Source organism: Paroedura picta, chromosome 3 (genome assembly GCF_049243985.1).
Source record: "Paroedura picta isolate Pp20150507F chromosome 3, Ppicta_v3.0, whole genome shotgun sequence".
NCBI lineage: Eukaryota > Metazoa > Chordata > Lepidosauria > Squamata > Gekkonidae > Paroedura > Paroedura picta.
This window is the reverse complement of record NC_135371.1, coordinates 41201597-41216815: the sequence shown is the minus strand read 5'-3', so window position 1 is coordinate 41216815 and position 15219 is coordinate 41201597. Positions and strand designations below refer to the sequence as shown.

The 15219-nt window shown below is 42.6% G+C and overlaps 1 protein-coding gene across 3 annotated transcripts in view; it reads left to right on the top strand.

Annotated features, from left to right (window-relative positions):
• The window catches only part of CHCHD6 (coiled-coil-helix-coiled-coil-helix domain containing 6), a 267161-nt gene that overhangs the window by 142282 nt on the left and 109660 nt on the right, over nt 1-15219 (top strand). For all 3 annotated transcript variants that reach the window (XM_077325391.1, XM_077325392.1, XM_077325393.1), the window contains one exon: nt 11703-11773. In XM_077325391.1, the coding sequence (XP_077181506.1) occupies nt 11703-11773 (71 nt within the window). The remainder of the gene's footprint in view (nt 1-11702; nt 11774-15219) is intronic.

Sequence of the window (15219 nt, the reverse complement as noted above, 5' to 3'; positions counted from 1 at the left end):
TGACACAAGGACAAAACAACCACACTTAAACACTATGGTCCAGATGCTAGAGAACAGAATGGCATACCCCACAGTCCCTCCTATGCAAAATAAAAAAAGGTAGTCAGACCTCAACACGCAGCCAGCTTTATTCCTGTAGTGTCGTTCTTGTATTTTCTTATTATTGAACAGTGCAAGAACTCCCCTCCAAACTTCTATAAATTTTTGCACGACTGGGCTGATTTCTGTTTGCCTTGTCCCTCCCTTTCCCTTAACTGATGCTTTGTTGTCTTCAGCATTCCTTTTCCCTTGAAACATTTTCAGTCCTTGTTCGGCCATTTAAAACGTTTTCCTCATTCCCAGTTGCTTGATTTACATAGTCATGTTTTTTGTGTGGCTGAGGAGCACCCATGATTATGTAAAGCCCCATAACTAGTCTGTGAGTGACCCAGGTCAGCTACTTCTTTTGTTGTTGTCATCCATATGGGAGCCAGACAATTTTACTGTTAGTTACAATGCCTAGCATTTTAGCATTTGTGAGGGGTCTTAGTCATTTAATTTTTTTTTAAGGTGACAAATAAACCTGCTTAATAAAAGAGGTATTCTATCCTTCAAATGTTCTCAGAACTTAGCCTGATTTAGTTCTTCCAAAGGGTACTGCTACTTTTCCCAGAGAAAATGAACCCTTTTCTAGAGAGCAAAGCAATTTGAAATACTCTTATAGCATGCTTGATAACAGTACCCACTTGAAGAGGATAAGTGAGATGATACTTCTGAGTAACTCATCCGTGGGTACTTAATGCTGTGTGTTCATGTATGACTACAGACTTAACTGTATATTGTCTCAGACTGGAAGAAAAAACAACAATTGGATGACATCGTGTTTTTTTGAATTCTGTATGCCATGTGTTCATCCACGTTATAAAAATCAGGCCACAGTAGGCCATGTTATTGGTTATATTATTTTTGGAAAGTTGTCTCAGCTTCTGACACTACCTTTACAAGTCTCGCTTATTTACTGAACACTCTGTGGCATTTAGATTTCAATTTGTTCCTTTATTCCTCATAAACTTATCTGGTCATGTCGTCCAGTTTGGAACCAAGGGGTGATCAGCTCACTCACACTGTTTCCGCATTAGGAGGCATACCATGTTTTAGCCTCGCTTTGGATTTCCTTTGGATGCTGCAAGTTGACTCTAGTGTTTCAACATTTGGGCTTTCCTCCCCTTATTTCCCAGGCTGAAATTTGTGACATGCTTTCCACACTGAGTCCGAGGCAGACTCCCATAATGCTTTGCTCCCTCCCCCTTTAAAAATATATATATATATATTTTGCAAAATGGTGCCTGTTTGCACTTTTGCTTTTGCTGCATCCTTTAATCCCACCATTTGATCACCTCCCACCCTGCTTTTCTCCCAAAGTGTCCCGAATGTAATTTTTTTTAAGTGGGTTATAATATTAAAACACTACTGTGTAAGATTCCAAGACTGTTAAAAAAACCCCTTAGAAACAGTGTTGTAAAGCTATCACCCCCCCTTTTTTTAGAATTAAGGCAGATTTTTCAGAATGGAGGGAGGGGAAGGAGAGAAGGGGGGAAGGAAGTCGGCAATGAGGAAAGGGACATTCCCAAACAATTCAAAATGGCAAGCCACCCTGATTTAAACCCAATTAGACTCTGCTCGAATAGATGCAATTGAGTTTTCTGGGGATTCCTTTGTTGTGGGGCAAGTGAGGGGACAATTTGGGACTGCACCTGAAGAAGCAAATTTTAATGTGGAAAGGGATGAAAAAGTCAATCGTTTAAAAATGCAAATCTGAACGATATCGCTAGGGTGGAACCAGTCTGATTTGAAACAAGATGGATAACATGTAGTATGTTATAGAAATCTGTTGATTTCTCCAATAGATATTGTCAGATCCATTTTGCTGTACAGTATTAGGTCATAGTTAGATCTCGTTGTGAATTTCATAGAATCAGGCCTGCACTTAAATCTATAGTAGTTACTGTGGGGAGTAACCCCTTCAGGTAAGGTTTTTTTTTCTGTCTAAAATGACTGGAAGTGACTTAATTCTGAGGACATATGTTAGGATATTTATCAAAGAGAAACTGAGCTGGAGACTGCTGAATGGATTAGATGTAGTGAGATACTGTTGTAGTGTAGGTATAAGCAGAACATGGAATGAGAAAAATGCTGCTTTCTTTTTGTTAGATATCAAAATAAAAAATTGGGTTACTCTTTTAATCAGTCCAGTGCAGGAGTTCCCAGCTTTTTTGAGACTGTGGGCACCTTTTGAACTCTGACACAGCATGCGGGCACATCCCCATCATGGCTGCCACAAAATACCTGCTTCAGGAAGTGGAACCAGCCACAAAATAGCTGTCACAGCTTACCTTCAGTCACACAGTGAAGATGCTTGTGATGTGATGGAAGTTGCTGCCAAACGTTTCTAACGTTCTGTGCAGCCAATCAAATCTCCCATGTCCTATTAGAAACCTTGCTGGGCAAATGCCCTACCTCACCCTGCCCATTTTGTAAAAATACTTAGTGGGACCCAGGAAAAATGTTGCTGGTGCCATGATACTGACAGGCAACTGGTTGGGGACCCTTGGTCTAGTGTAGGGGTGGCCAAACCATGGTTCTCCAGATGCCATGGAGCACTGGCATGTCTCCAGCACCGGCAGGAGCTCATGGGAATTGTAGTCCATGGACATATAGAGAGCCACAACTTTGGCCATTCCTGGTCTAGTGTTTTAACTAATACTGTATAGGTTAATTGAACAAGGTGTTTTGTTTTGTTTTTTTTAGGCCAGAATCCTGTTTTGTAGGTTGTGTTTGGCCTCCATGAAGCCATGGTTTACAGTTCAGAGTCATTCTCATAAACTTATACTTTGTCTTCTCTCCGGAGTGACTCCTTCTAGCCTTCCCCCCTTTCTTGGTGTTATTGCTTCATGTTGTATGTATACTGACATGCCAGTACCCTTTCAGTTATGGTTTCCAAACCCCATTCAAAATATGGCTGCAATCTCTGGTTTGTGGGGGTGCACATGTCATATGAACAATGCTGAGGCAGGGAGGCAGAGAGCATACAATTTGCACAATATCATTTCCCAGTATTATGTCTGCACAGGGTATGTGTTACTAATTGCTCCCATGCTAGCTAGACAGAGGGACTTAACTACATCAAGTAGCTTGCTAAAGGCACAGTATTCTACCAGTGGATTTTAAACATAGGTTTTGTGCATGTACTTTATACTGTCAAATGTTACACAACCAAAGAAGTGCCTGCTGACCTATGAAACTGACTTGTACCTTTTCAGAGGATTATTCTCAAAAGAATAAATACTCTTTGGGAAAAGTCTGAAAACAGCCTATTGAAACCCAATTTTGTTTTATATATACAGTGCTGCAAGTTTTCTCTGTTTGTAGTACAGTAGTCGTGCTTCCCACCAACAATGATTGCAGGTTAATATGTTTTTCCCCCTCTACAAGGTATCAGAGTGCTTGTGAAATGAATAAAAGTGGTTTTTATACCTCTTCGTGTAATATAGGAAGATTAAAAAAGAAAACAAACCTGGAAATTGTGGCAGCCTGGATTGCAGTTGTGGTGAATCACGTAAGAAAATGCAAGGCACTTTGAAGGCCTCTATGAACACCGTGTGGCATGCATTCCATGTTAAATAGTGAGAGAGAGAGACACGTTCTACAAAACCCTTTATTAACGCACAGGGGCACCTAACAACCAGCAACTAATTAACGCACACACATGCTCTGGTATTCCCATCTTGCCACAATTTGTTGTGCTCCACACAATCAAAGGTTTTAGCATAGTCAATGAAGCAAAAGTAAATGTTCTTCTGGAACTCCCTAGCTTTCTCCATGATCCAGCGTATGTTGGCAATTTGATCTCTAGTTCCTCTGCCTCTTTGAAATCCTGCCTGTACTTCTGGAAGGTATCGGTCCACATGATAGAGGGTGTCACCCCAAGGGTCAGACATGACTCGGTGCTTGCACAGGGGATACCTTTACCTTTATATCTATCTGTCTGTCTGTCCGTCTGTCCGTCCGTCCATCCATCCAGAGAAAGCAAGAGAGAGCAAGAGAGCGCCTCTTTTGTTGCAGAGTAGTAAGCAGCAGAAATGCTGTCTGAAGCTGTCACCCCAAGGATCAGACATAACTCTGTGCTTGCATACACCCCCCCCTTTTATTTGTTTATTTATTTATTTCCATGTTGTATACTACCGCACTCTATTTGGACTCATGGCGGTTTACAATAAAACAATAAAAACCAGTCCAATCCCCTAAAACCCATTAAAATATAATAATAAACATTAACATTAACATTAAAAGATGGCGATACAGAGTTCTAACCCCCCCCCCCTAACCTTTCCCACTGTCCGACTGTGGCCAAGAACTCTCTTTCATTGGGAACGAGGGTCTTGATCTAACTGCTGTTAAGGCATCCGCTGATGGTAATTCTGGGACCCTTCCATGGTCTCAACCATACGTTTGGTGGAAGAGCTCCATCTTACAGACAATGCAGAAAGCTGACAAATTCAACAGGGCCTGTAGCTCTTCAGGGAGCTCATTCCACCAGGTTGGGGCTAGGGCCAAAAAATCCATGGCCCTGGTCGAGGCCAGGTGAATGTCCCAGGGCCCCAGGACAGGCAACAAATTCATACCCACAGAGCGAAATGCCCAAGCCGTGTATAGCCTTAAAGGTTAAAACCAATACCTTGAACTGGATCCAGAAACAGACTGGTAACCAATGTAGATGACGAAGTACCGGCTGAATATGGGGCCCTTAGCCACAAGGGGCAGGGGTCTTGGGGACAAGTGGCTTGCCTTGTCAAAGTCAGTATCCTGTCCACCTCGGTCAGTGAGAGTCATGTATCACGGCCAACTTCTACGTCCTAAAATGCCGCTGAAGTTGGGAGATGGTGTACGGAGGGTAGTCTCACAAACTGAGGGTTCAGGCACCAGACTGCATGGATTTTTATTAATAATGAATTCTGGTTTATTCTGGTCGTAGCATCTCTGTATCTGTGTGCTTTATATCCTTCTGTATTTGCTATTATATTGTGGATAAGATTTGTCCCTTGATGTAGGAATGTAGTAGGGAACCTTGAAAGTCTTACTACTAAGATCCTATTCTTGGTGGTCCTTGTTCTGTTGCTATCCTCTTTCCTAAAACAGGGAATATGATCTAACTTGAAAAGGCATTCTATCTGCCAGTGATGAGTCTAATTTGACCCTTTTTTCAGCATCGCAAATGTAATCATTCTGTGACCCTGACGTGATTTCATGGTTTGTTGACAAGTGAACAAGCAGTATATGCAGATTCCACACTTGGCCATGATTCCACAGGATTCGTGGTGGACTGGAGAAGCTGTGTCATCTCATTCTTCGTAACTGATAAATTGCAAAATACAGGGAACGTTTTGGGCCCCTGTGAAATTTACCATGCCGAGGTGTTAGTGCATATGTATTTTAGTAACAGTCTGTGTTTTGAATCTGAAACATACGTTGCATCTTGAAAATCATTGGATTCAGTTGTCTTGGATTTAAGCCCAAACTGTTTTCTGCAGACCTCTGAGGAGATAAAGAGGCCACACCCTGCGTTTGCTGCCTCTGGAGCATTGTCCTAATGTTGCTTTCCCGTGGATTGTATTTGTGCCGTTTGAATGACTGCTTCAGTCAATCCACTAGTTTTCAGTGTAAAAGTGAAGGAAAGTGGCAGCTGTGCAGAGTTGGAAGAGGTCTTGATTTCCAATTTAAATAACCCTGGTTATCACCAGGCAGCCTGAAAGCCTTACAGTGGAGACTGGCAGCAGAGGGGGCCAGTACTTAATTACCTTTTGTTCCTGTAGCTTCCCCTCCTTATGTTTTGTTAACTTCTCATGGAAACATTGTGGTATTCTTGCCTTTTCTGCACTTTAAGGGATACACGTTTCCTTCCAATTGGATGTGGGGTTCCAGTTCTGAATGCCAAAGAGAACTTGCAGTAACAGGGGTTGCTGCCTGTCAGGTGTTTGGCAGATTGTGGTCATGTAATCCTGCAGCTGTCGTCTGTAGCATTTGTCAAGGCCTCCATTGGCTTGCTCCGTTTCATCAGAAGGATCACTGGCATTCATTTGGGCTGGCAACATTTCAACAGCCATTAATCCTCTTTGTATCTTTAAGTACTATGACCACTGACAAGATTCCATGCAGCAGCATGTCACAATACCTCAAGATAGCTTTGCTGACTGTTGTGTTGTCTTGCGTGTTTGTTTTTTAATCCAAAAATTCTCTGGTCTATTGACCCAGTCCATCACCTGATGGGTCAATCTATACTGTGATGTTAGCGTTGTTATTCAGGTCTTCTCCTCCACCCCATACACTGCTTAATGGTAGAGAGCATCTTCCCTTATGTATGTTTAATTAATGCTGGGTACTACTACTACTACTACTACTACTACTACTACTACTACTACTACTACTACTACTTACAGGTTGCTGCTCCCAGCCTTTCAGCTTGCAGTGGTTTACATCAGATAAAATATAATATAACAGATAAAATATAATCCAATCCAATCATCTAATTCAGTGGTTCTCAGCGTTCCTAATTCCACGACCCTGTAATACAGTTCCTCATGTTGTGGTGACCCCCAACCATAAAATTATGCATGTGTTCTTTCACAGAAATTAAATCGAAACTGACCAATGGTGTGAAGATTCATTGTTCATGATTGTATATAAATTGTATATAAATTGGCGGGTGCCTTCAGGAGGAGCGGCAACAGTGGTGGAGCTCCCCCCCCCCCCGGCCAAGCTGCTCACCCTGCCTCAACCCCTGTGAAAGGGTCATTTGACCCCCCAAAGGGGTCCCGACCTCAAGGTTGAGAACTACTGATCTAATCTATTATCTATTTAAAAACATAAAAGCCCTGCAATTCCCCAAACCCACAATAAACTATGACACCCTCACCTCCCCCAATCTGCCAGATCTCCAGGGATGATGGTACCATTGGGAGACACTAAAGGAGGGGCAAGATCTTGGTCTTCAGTAAAAGTATATTATATTACTTCAGTAGAGCATTAGGTGACAACTATGCATTGTCCTTGAGACATTTGAACTGTCTGTGTTATAAGAACCCTGCTGCCAGAATTGTGTGTTCATTTCTTCTTGTGAAGGTACTTTAAATATTTTAATAGGCTGTTGTAGAAAACTTAGAATACACTTGAAATCAGGAAGATGCCTGTAACATCCCACTGGACTTCAGATCTTGTTTTCTAAACTCTGAAACTTTGAATAAGCTAGTTGCTCCCCTGCCTCATTCCCTTTCCAGGCAAGCAGAACTGATGTGTAGCTAACCTTTGACCTAGCCATACCTTCCTGTAGCCCTGAGTAAGGATGCTGCAAACTATTAAGTTCAGGTAAAAGTGTATTAAACCATTCAAAAGGATGGGAAGGGGTGCATATGCATAGCTTTATAGGATCTAGTTAACTTTGTTCTCAGTGGCAATCATGGTTTGTTGTTTGTGTGTGTGTGTGTTTGCTTTTCTCCCTTCTTTAAAAAGAAAGCATCTTTAGCCTGAGGTTAAAGACTGCAGTTAAAGGATCATCCATGAGCATTTTACTGACCCAGCCATTGCTTGATTCAACCTGCTCCGGATCCCTTATCTTGACTGTATGTCTTTGGAACAGGGGACATGTGACTTCTGTGATCCCTTGTGTGGCAAGCAATCCTTTAAAAATAGTATGGAAAATTGAGCTGCTGGTACTAAAAATGTGGTAAAATTTCATTGCTCCAGATAAAGCTTAGTAAGGAGGAGTGAGTTTTGAGGATATTTGCAAAAGGAGAGGAGAGTTGGTGGCATGGAGGTTGCAGATATTAACTACATAAGGAACAACATAAAAGAAGGGGTGAGAGAACCGGAACACTAAGGCCCATTATGCACGGCCGCAGAAACGGCGATTTCGGGTCACATGGAAAACACGGAGGGGAAAGAAGCGAAGCAAACCACTTATGCACGGGACGGGATGCAATGGCGGCAAAACCCAGAGTAACCGATTATGCACGGGGCGACCCCGGCACCGCTTCTGGTTGCGCCCCGGTCACCCGGAAGCTGCGCTTTCTTCCGCGTTTCGCTAACGCGGCTTTTTCGGCAGCATGCACTGAATCTGCAGCCGGTTGCAGCCGGCACCGTGCGTTATCGGTGATTTTAGTCACCGCCATTTCACCCCGAATGTGCGTTATTCCCCCCGTGCATAATGGGTCTATGAAAGGAATGTATTTTGTACCACTAGGGTCCACAGGAGTTCTGAAGGAGGTTCATGGGATCTCTGAAGTTGTGTGGTATTGGGGGGGGGGGGTGTTCCAGGCTATCTCAGCTCCTACTCTTCTTTTCAGCCTACATGAGGCAGAGCTACCATAGTTAAGGTGGGGAGGGGAGGAAGCAAATGGAGGGTTAAGGGAACCGGAAGTGATACCACTTCTGGGGCAGACCTCTGGGGCTCCTCGATGTCTGAAAAATTATTTCAGGGGCTCCTCCATGGTCAACAGGTTAAAAAAGACTGGGCTGAAGGGTAAGGTCAGTCTATCATGATTCTTCAAGCAAGTCCTGGTTTTTAATAGAGATTTTTAAAAATGACTCTTTCTCTATTTTCTATCATATGTTTGAAGCAATTGTTATGGTATTATAATTTGTTTTATGATATGTTGCCTTGAGGAGCTTGTGGAAAAGGGTCTGAGAAGGATAACTGAGAAATAAGTAGAGATGATAGCATTTATGCATTTTGGACGTTCTCATCACTAGATCAGCATGTTTTTATACTTTTCGACTTCTATAGCCCAAGGTCCTTTAAAAAGAAAATAAAAGATGACCACAGAACAAGGCTTTGGTCTGTTTTCTTCATTTGTCTGAGCTTAGATAGGTTAAATTCCAGCCTTCTGCTGGGCCTCACGTACAATGTATTTGTTTCTGTTTTCCACTCCTGCTTTCATTTCATTGTAGAGCATTGATGGCTAATGGGATCGGATGGGATACCTCTGTATTACCTGCAAAATGTTTCATTTTAGTCCCTTCCTTTCTCTCTTCCTTTTCCTTCGTTTTGTCATCTTTTTGATCTTGCAAATCCAGGCCCTGTGAGAAATCAGACGGTATGAAATATGAAAATTGCCTGGGAAATAATTGGAGAAACACTGAGACTTATGAAAACCCATGGAGATAATGCTCTCGCACCTACTTATTCACAATGTTTAATTTTTAATGGCAGTTTTAATTAATGGAGCACAGGTCTCCAGGTTTTTTCAGTGGCAAGACGGGAGACAGCAGGGATCTGCGAAGTGTCGGGTTGGCTTGTGGGGCAGCGAAAAAAGGGTGCCATTAAAAATCTGTGATCTCTGCATTGTTGACAGGAGGTTTGGTGTGTGTGCGTGAGAAACTAAAATTGACCATTATGTAGCACATAAGCAAATAAAATCACTCTTCAACTGGCTGCCAAAACGCATTTTGAGGTGAGGGCTCATCTGTGATTTGTCTGTTCCTGAAAGAGGTTTTTTTTTCTTTTCTTTTTTTAAAGTCAAAACCTGTGAAAACAATTCCCTGCTGTGGCTTCTTTGTGTAATGCATAAAGATACATCTGACAATAATGCTTTCATGTAGTAAGTTTGAAAGGAAAATCAAAGCATGCTTATATAAACCTGTTAATTTAGAAGTCTGTAAGGAAAGTGGTGTTGGTGGAGAGAGAAGCACAGAAATCAGGATGGGTATGGACGGCATATAACAAAATTGCGGATAGAATGAGTGGTTTTTTACATTCAAGTCCCATCTTCCTAAGTGCCATGACAAAATGTTGCAGGAGAATAAGAGCAAGCACAGGATGAAAGCTTTTTTGGGTGGGGGAAGGGGGATTGTAGTGAAAATTAAAACTTGAAGTGATACATTATACCATCTGGAAAGGACAGGGTATCCAGAAAGGGAATGAAATTCAATTATTTTTCTCCATGCTGTTGCTTTATTCCCCCCTCTCCTTTAAATTGATTATTTAGCTTTACATTTATCTGTGTAGCACTGTTAAAAAGCAAGCTGCAGAATAAGTGTTTGCTCATGCCATTTGTTTTTGTTGTAGAGACAATGTGTCCGTTTGCAGGTGTTTTAAGACTGTAGGTCTGCCATTCAGACTACCTATTTACTGTAGGAATCTCATGACAAAGGCTGTTTCAGGTGGAATTAATTCTCTTTGAAAGCAGGTTCTCTCATCTAAACCTATTTATCACATTTTTTAAAATAATGTCTTATTTTCCAAAGGAACTCTGGGTGGCATGTGTGCTGCCCACTTTTATCTTTACAACAATTTTGTGAGGTAGGCTAAGCTCCGAGACTGCTATTGATCTATTTAGCATCGCAGTTAAGCAGGGACTTTAATCCCTGTTTGCCTGGGCCAAGTCCAGTGTTACCTGTTCAGCTGTATTAGTTGACCACTTCAGCTTCACTGTGATAGACCAGAACATTGACTCAATGTGTATCGACCTAAGTGTAATAATTGTACCACAGAGTGAAATAAAAGCAATGACACCTTAACTATATTGCGAACCATGTTCTAATCTATAGGCTACTCTAGAAGTAAGAGGTCTTTGGCCCCATCAACAAAATTATGTGTTTCAAGGTCATAGGACATTCAAGTAAATAACCTGACCTCTCATCTTTTTAGTCTCTGCGGAGCCAAGATCTTAGATATTATTTGCTGCCATGTAATCTCTATATGTTGGGTAGAAAAGATCTGCTTACTGCTGATTTCAGTAGGATATCTTAGGCAGCTATTTGTTACAAAGGAAAGTTGCTTGGGTTGGGTTTTGTTTGTCTATGGTTCTTTGCCCTTGCTTTTTGTTATTTATTAGACCCATCCTGCACTTACATTGGGCTCCTGCCTCTCAGGAGACTCTTGTCTAAGTGTCAACACCTTATTCTATACTTCTCAAGCTACAGTGGACAATGTCGAGTTCAAATAGCGTTTAATGTAAACAAATGTAGTATGCTGTCATGTAAGAAATCTAATGCTTCCCGTCCCGCCCATTGACCTGTGTATTTTTAAATGCTGATTTGCTAGTTAGGGGCCTTGTCCCTTAATTCAGTGGTCCCCAACCTTTTTATCTCCGGGGACCGGCCAATGCTTGACAATTTTCCTGAGGCCCGCTGGCGCCCCTGACTTCCCACCACCCACTGGGGGGCGCTGCCAGCAGCAGCTGCACAGTGCCATTCCGAGGGGAAGCCCCAGCCATGGTGGCTGCTGGAGAGCACCAAAGGTGAGCCGGCGGCAAAGTGGCAGGGCAGCCCCTGAGGCAGCAGCTGGGGAGGAGGACAAGGAGGAGCCACAGCCCGGAACCGACTGATCTATGGACCGGTCCCGGTCTCCGGACCGGGGGTTGGGGACCACTGCCTTAATAGGTCCATGGATCTTCAGATATGAATCTGCTCTCTGCAAGAAGGCATGGGTGATTGCTAGGGAAAGCATATTAAATTGTTCCTTTCCTGACAGTTTAGTAAGGACGACTCCATAGTCCATGTACATGCTTGCTGATTGGTAATGAGGAGCACTGGCTTACCAGTCCTTCTGTTTTTGTCAAGCATGTTCATTTCTTGGGGCACCAGTTTAAAGATTTGTTGTGCTGTGTAGTTTCAGAAACTCATAACTAAAAAGTGTGCTTGCTGAGGGAGGTTTTTTTCTTAATTTCTAGAATGCTGATATCTACAAGATGACCTTGGAACAATACCACGAGGCAGTCACCAATGCAGAAGATCAGATCAGGTAAGAGCTCTTGCTTATGCTGCACTCCTGGTACAAAAAATCCTGAGTTTCGGCTTCCTTGAGAAGGTAGCCAAATCTTTTGGGAAATCTGACTTCTTCACATCAAATCTCTGAATCCCAGCACCAGGAGGCTGTCCAGTGGACTGTTGGCCATGTGAGACAGGATGCTGGACTAGATGGACCACGGATCTGATTCAGCAGGGCTCTTCTTATGTACTTTGAGCGTTCATGTTCTATACATGTCTTTATAGAGTGTCAAGGCCAAGGGCCAACCTGCTCTGTTCTGATTGTTGCTGGTCCATAGCTGGTATCCAGTGGTGTATTTTTGCTAACAGAAGGGGGGGTGGTCTTTGCTTACTCTTCTCTTCCACTGCAGACCCCCCTCATACTGTTCTTTAGGATCTTCCCCAGGAATACCATTTCAGGCCACAGTGGGATTAGGAAGCAAGGGAGTCCTATTCCACTAATGGAGATATCACTGGATCCAAGCCAGTTACTCTGTAAGTGAAGTCAGCCAAGAATAGTCCTGTTGCTTTAGTACAATGCTGGAAGAATACATTTGATGAATAGGAAGGGTCATTTACCCATTCCCCGGGACTTGTTAGAACATGAGTCCACAGCAAGCCCTGGCCCTGATATCCTTGGCAGGGATTGATTTTATATGCTGCTATCTGACTCTGGTCAGAGGAGGGCTGCCAGGTGGAAGTGGGCTGGGGGGGGGGATTTGAGGGCATGGTTGGGATAACTGATGTGCTGACATCACACAGAAATGATGTCAGCAGATCAGAGGCAATGCTCTAGCTTTTAGGCAAAATTCTATGGTAGAGTTTTGCCCCAAAATCAGAGTGGGTGCCACGCCTTGTGCCTGTCCCCCAAACTCACAGCCAGCATTCGTGGCTCTGCTGCAGACACCACCCATTACTGTCACATGCTTCTGTTCCTGTGAGGATAGGCCGAGTTCACACAAACAGCATGATGTCAAGCCTGACCACACATTGTCAAGCCTTCCCGGGCCAGGTTTGTGACAACATCAAAGTGCCTAGTCTCTTTCTGCCTGGTTCATGCTAAAGCAATACTAGGCCAAATGGTCAGGACTACACATTTTTTCTACCCCAACTTTGACACATCAAAGATGCCTTGCTGATTATAAAGGGAAACAGTTTCTTAGACTGGGAGCCTCATTCTCACAGATCCTAATTTCCATCCAGAAGGACTCTGCTGGTATGCGTCGTTAAGGTACCTTGAAAGAGAATTAGAACAAACCTGAACCTCACCTGTCTCTTAGCTATAGGAGGAGATGAGAATAAACAAGGGTCCCCCTTTGCTTTCTGTCACACAGTATATCTGTAGTGATTCTCTGGGCCGATGTATTTCTGGAATGTTTCCAAATAGATCCTTTCCTTTTTTCAGTCATCCGTCCTCGGTGTATTTATTGGCTCTCTTTACTCGGTAGGACTCACCAAGGTTTGAAGAGGATCCCCCCCCAAAAAAACCTTCCTTATAGCTCCCCTTCTCACAAGAAACTTCTGGAGCCAGCAGCCAACTCTGCAACTTATTTTTTTTGGGGGGTGGGGAGCTGGTGTCCATGATGGTGGCTGGAGGCATCTTAATGGCTCTGTTAAAACCGCTCTACAAGTTTGGGGGAGGGAATTGAGAGGGATTCCCATGCTTTATTAAATTCCTAAAGGGGGAGGTGCTAAAGTGAGACCCCCCCCCCCAGCCCCAGCAAGTTAGCATCCCTAGGTCAGAGGAGGAAACAACAGCAAAAGAAGCTTCAGCTAGGTGAAAGCTCACCATTTGGTTTGCTGCAACCCTTGAGCTCTATTTATATCATGTCCCTTGGAGTTGCAAGATCAAAAACAAACAGGAGTTTTGAGTGGTTCTGTGATTTTTTTTTCTTGTGCTAGAATGGCACAACAGCCAAATGCACTGTGACAAATCAGACCTTAAGAGAGAGACACATATATGTATACTGTATTTTTATCTTGACATATAGACATTTCTGATATTCTGCTTCCTTTTGTCACTTGGATATTCTAAACTCATTTTTGTGATGGTGATGTCTAACAAGGTATTATCTTTATTCTAACAGAGGAGTCTTTATTAGCAACATGAATAGTAAGACCACAGTCTACACTACAGTTCCATAAACAATTGGCTGGGATAAAGTGGAGAATGATGACCAAGCTAGAGCAGGTCTTGGTTGTGTAATATTATCTATGTTTATTTTGTTGGCTTAAAGCTCTATATGGCTTGGGACATGGCTTTTGAAGCGCCTTTAAAACTCCTCATGTCTTGGAATCAGCGTATCTGAAATACAGACTTCTTTCATATGCTCCTGCCCAGGAATTAAGACTGCCCCAACAATCAAAGAAGCTCTTCTGGTTAGGATGTGTTTTGGTAAGCCCCAAAATTATGGAACCACCTCCCCAGGGAGGTGCTCTAGATCCCCTCACTGTCGATCTTCAGGAGGCAGATTAAGGCTGTTTTATTGATAATGGCATTTAACTTATTTATTTATTTTTTTGTTTATTGGAGGCCTAATTAGAGTTTTTCCATTGTGACCTTTTATTTTTTGGGGGGTGTTTGTATCGATTGACTGTGTTTTTGATAGTAATTTTATTTATATTGTGAGTTTCTTCAGTTCCACAAGGGAGAAAGGCGATCAATGGATGTTTTAAATAAAATAAATAGGTTTACATTAGCCACAACACTTTTACATACGCACTGTCTACCTTAAACTGTATTGGCTTCTGCCATGTCCCCCCATGGTAGAGTTTGGGAGGTAGGCTCCACCCAGAGGCCATCATCCCTCCTTCTGGTTGTGATTGACTTCCTGAGACATCACTTTTGAATTTGCTTGGACAGCTAGATAGCAGGCATATTGGTGTTCTTAAAAAAACACTATTACCCCTCCTCCTTTAACCAAACTTGCTGATGCATTGTATACATTATTAAAAAAAACCAAAAGTTGCGGTTGGAATAAATACTTCAGAAGCAGTGATTAAGTTATGACATTTCTCCCCCTCCAGTTGTCTTCAGTCTTGGAACACAGGAAGAGAGTACTGCAGCCAAATATGTTTCCAGAACTATGTAGTTACTTGCCAAGAAAACATAATAATTAGAAATATGTGAGTTCTTTAGGATTTCCTACAGGAAGAGATTAAGATCCTAGACCGTGTCCTTTATCGGCAGTTGTTTGCTTTGCCAAGGCTTTTTAAAAAAGAACTTCACTTGCATTCCTTTGGGGATTTATGTGGTCTGTCTACATTTTCTTACTGGATAGAAACCTGCCATATGCATTAATATCTCGTACAATAAGCTGTTCTTCAAAAAGTCAGAATTTTTAATGATTTCCTGACACTTTAGCAAGAGTATTTCAAGCATGGTCTTAGAAAGCATCTCTCAGCCCATCCTGCTCCACACCTTTTGGCGACAGTTGCCAA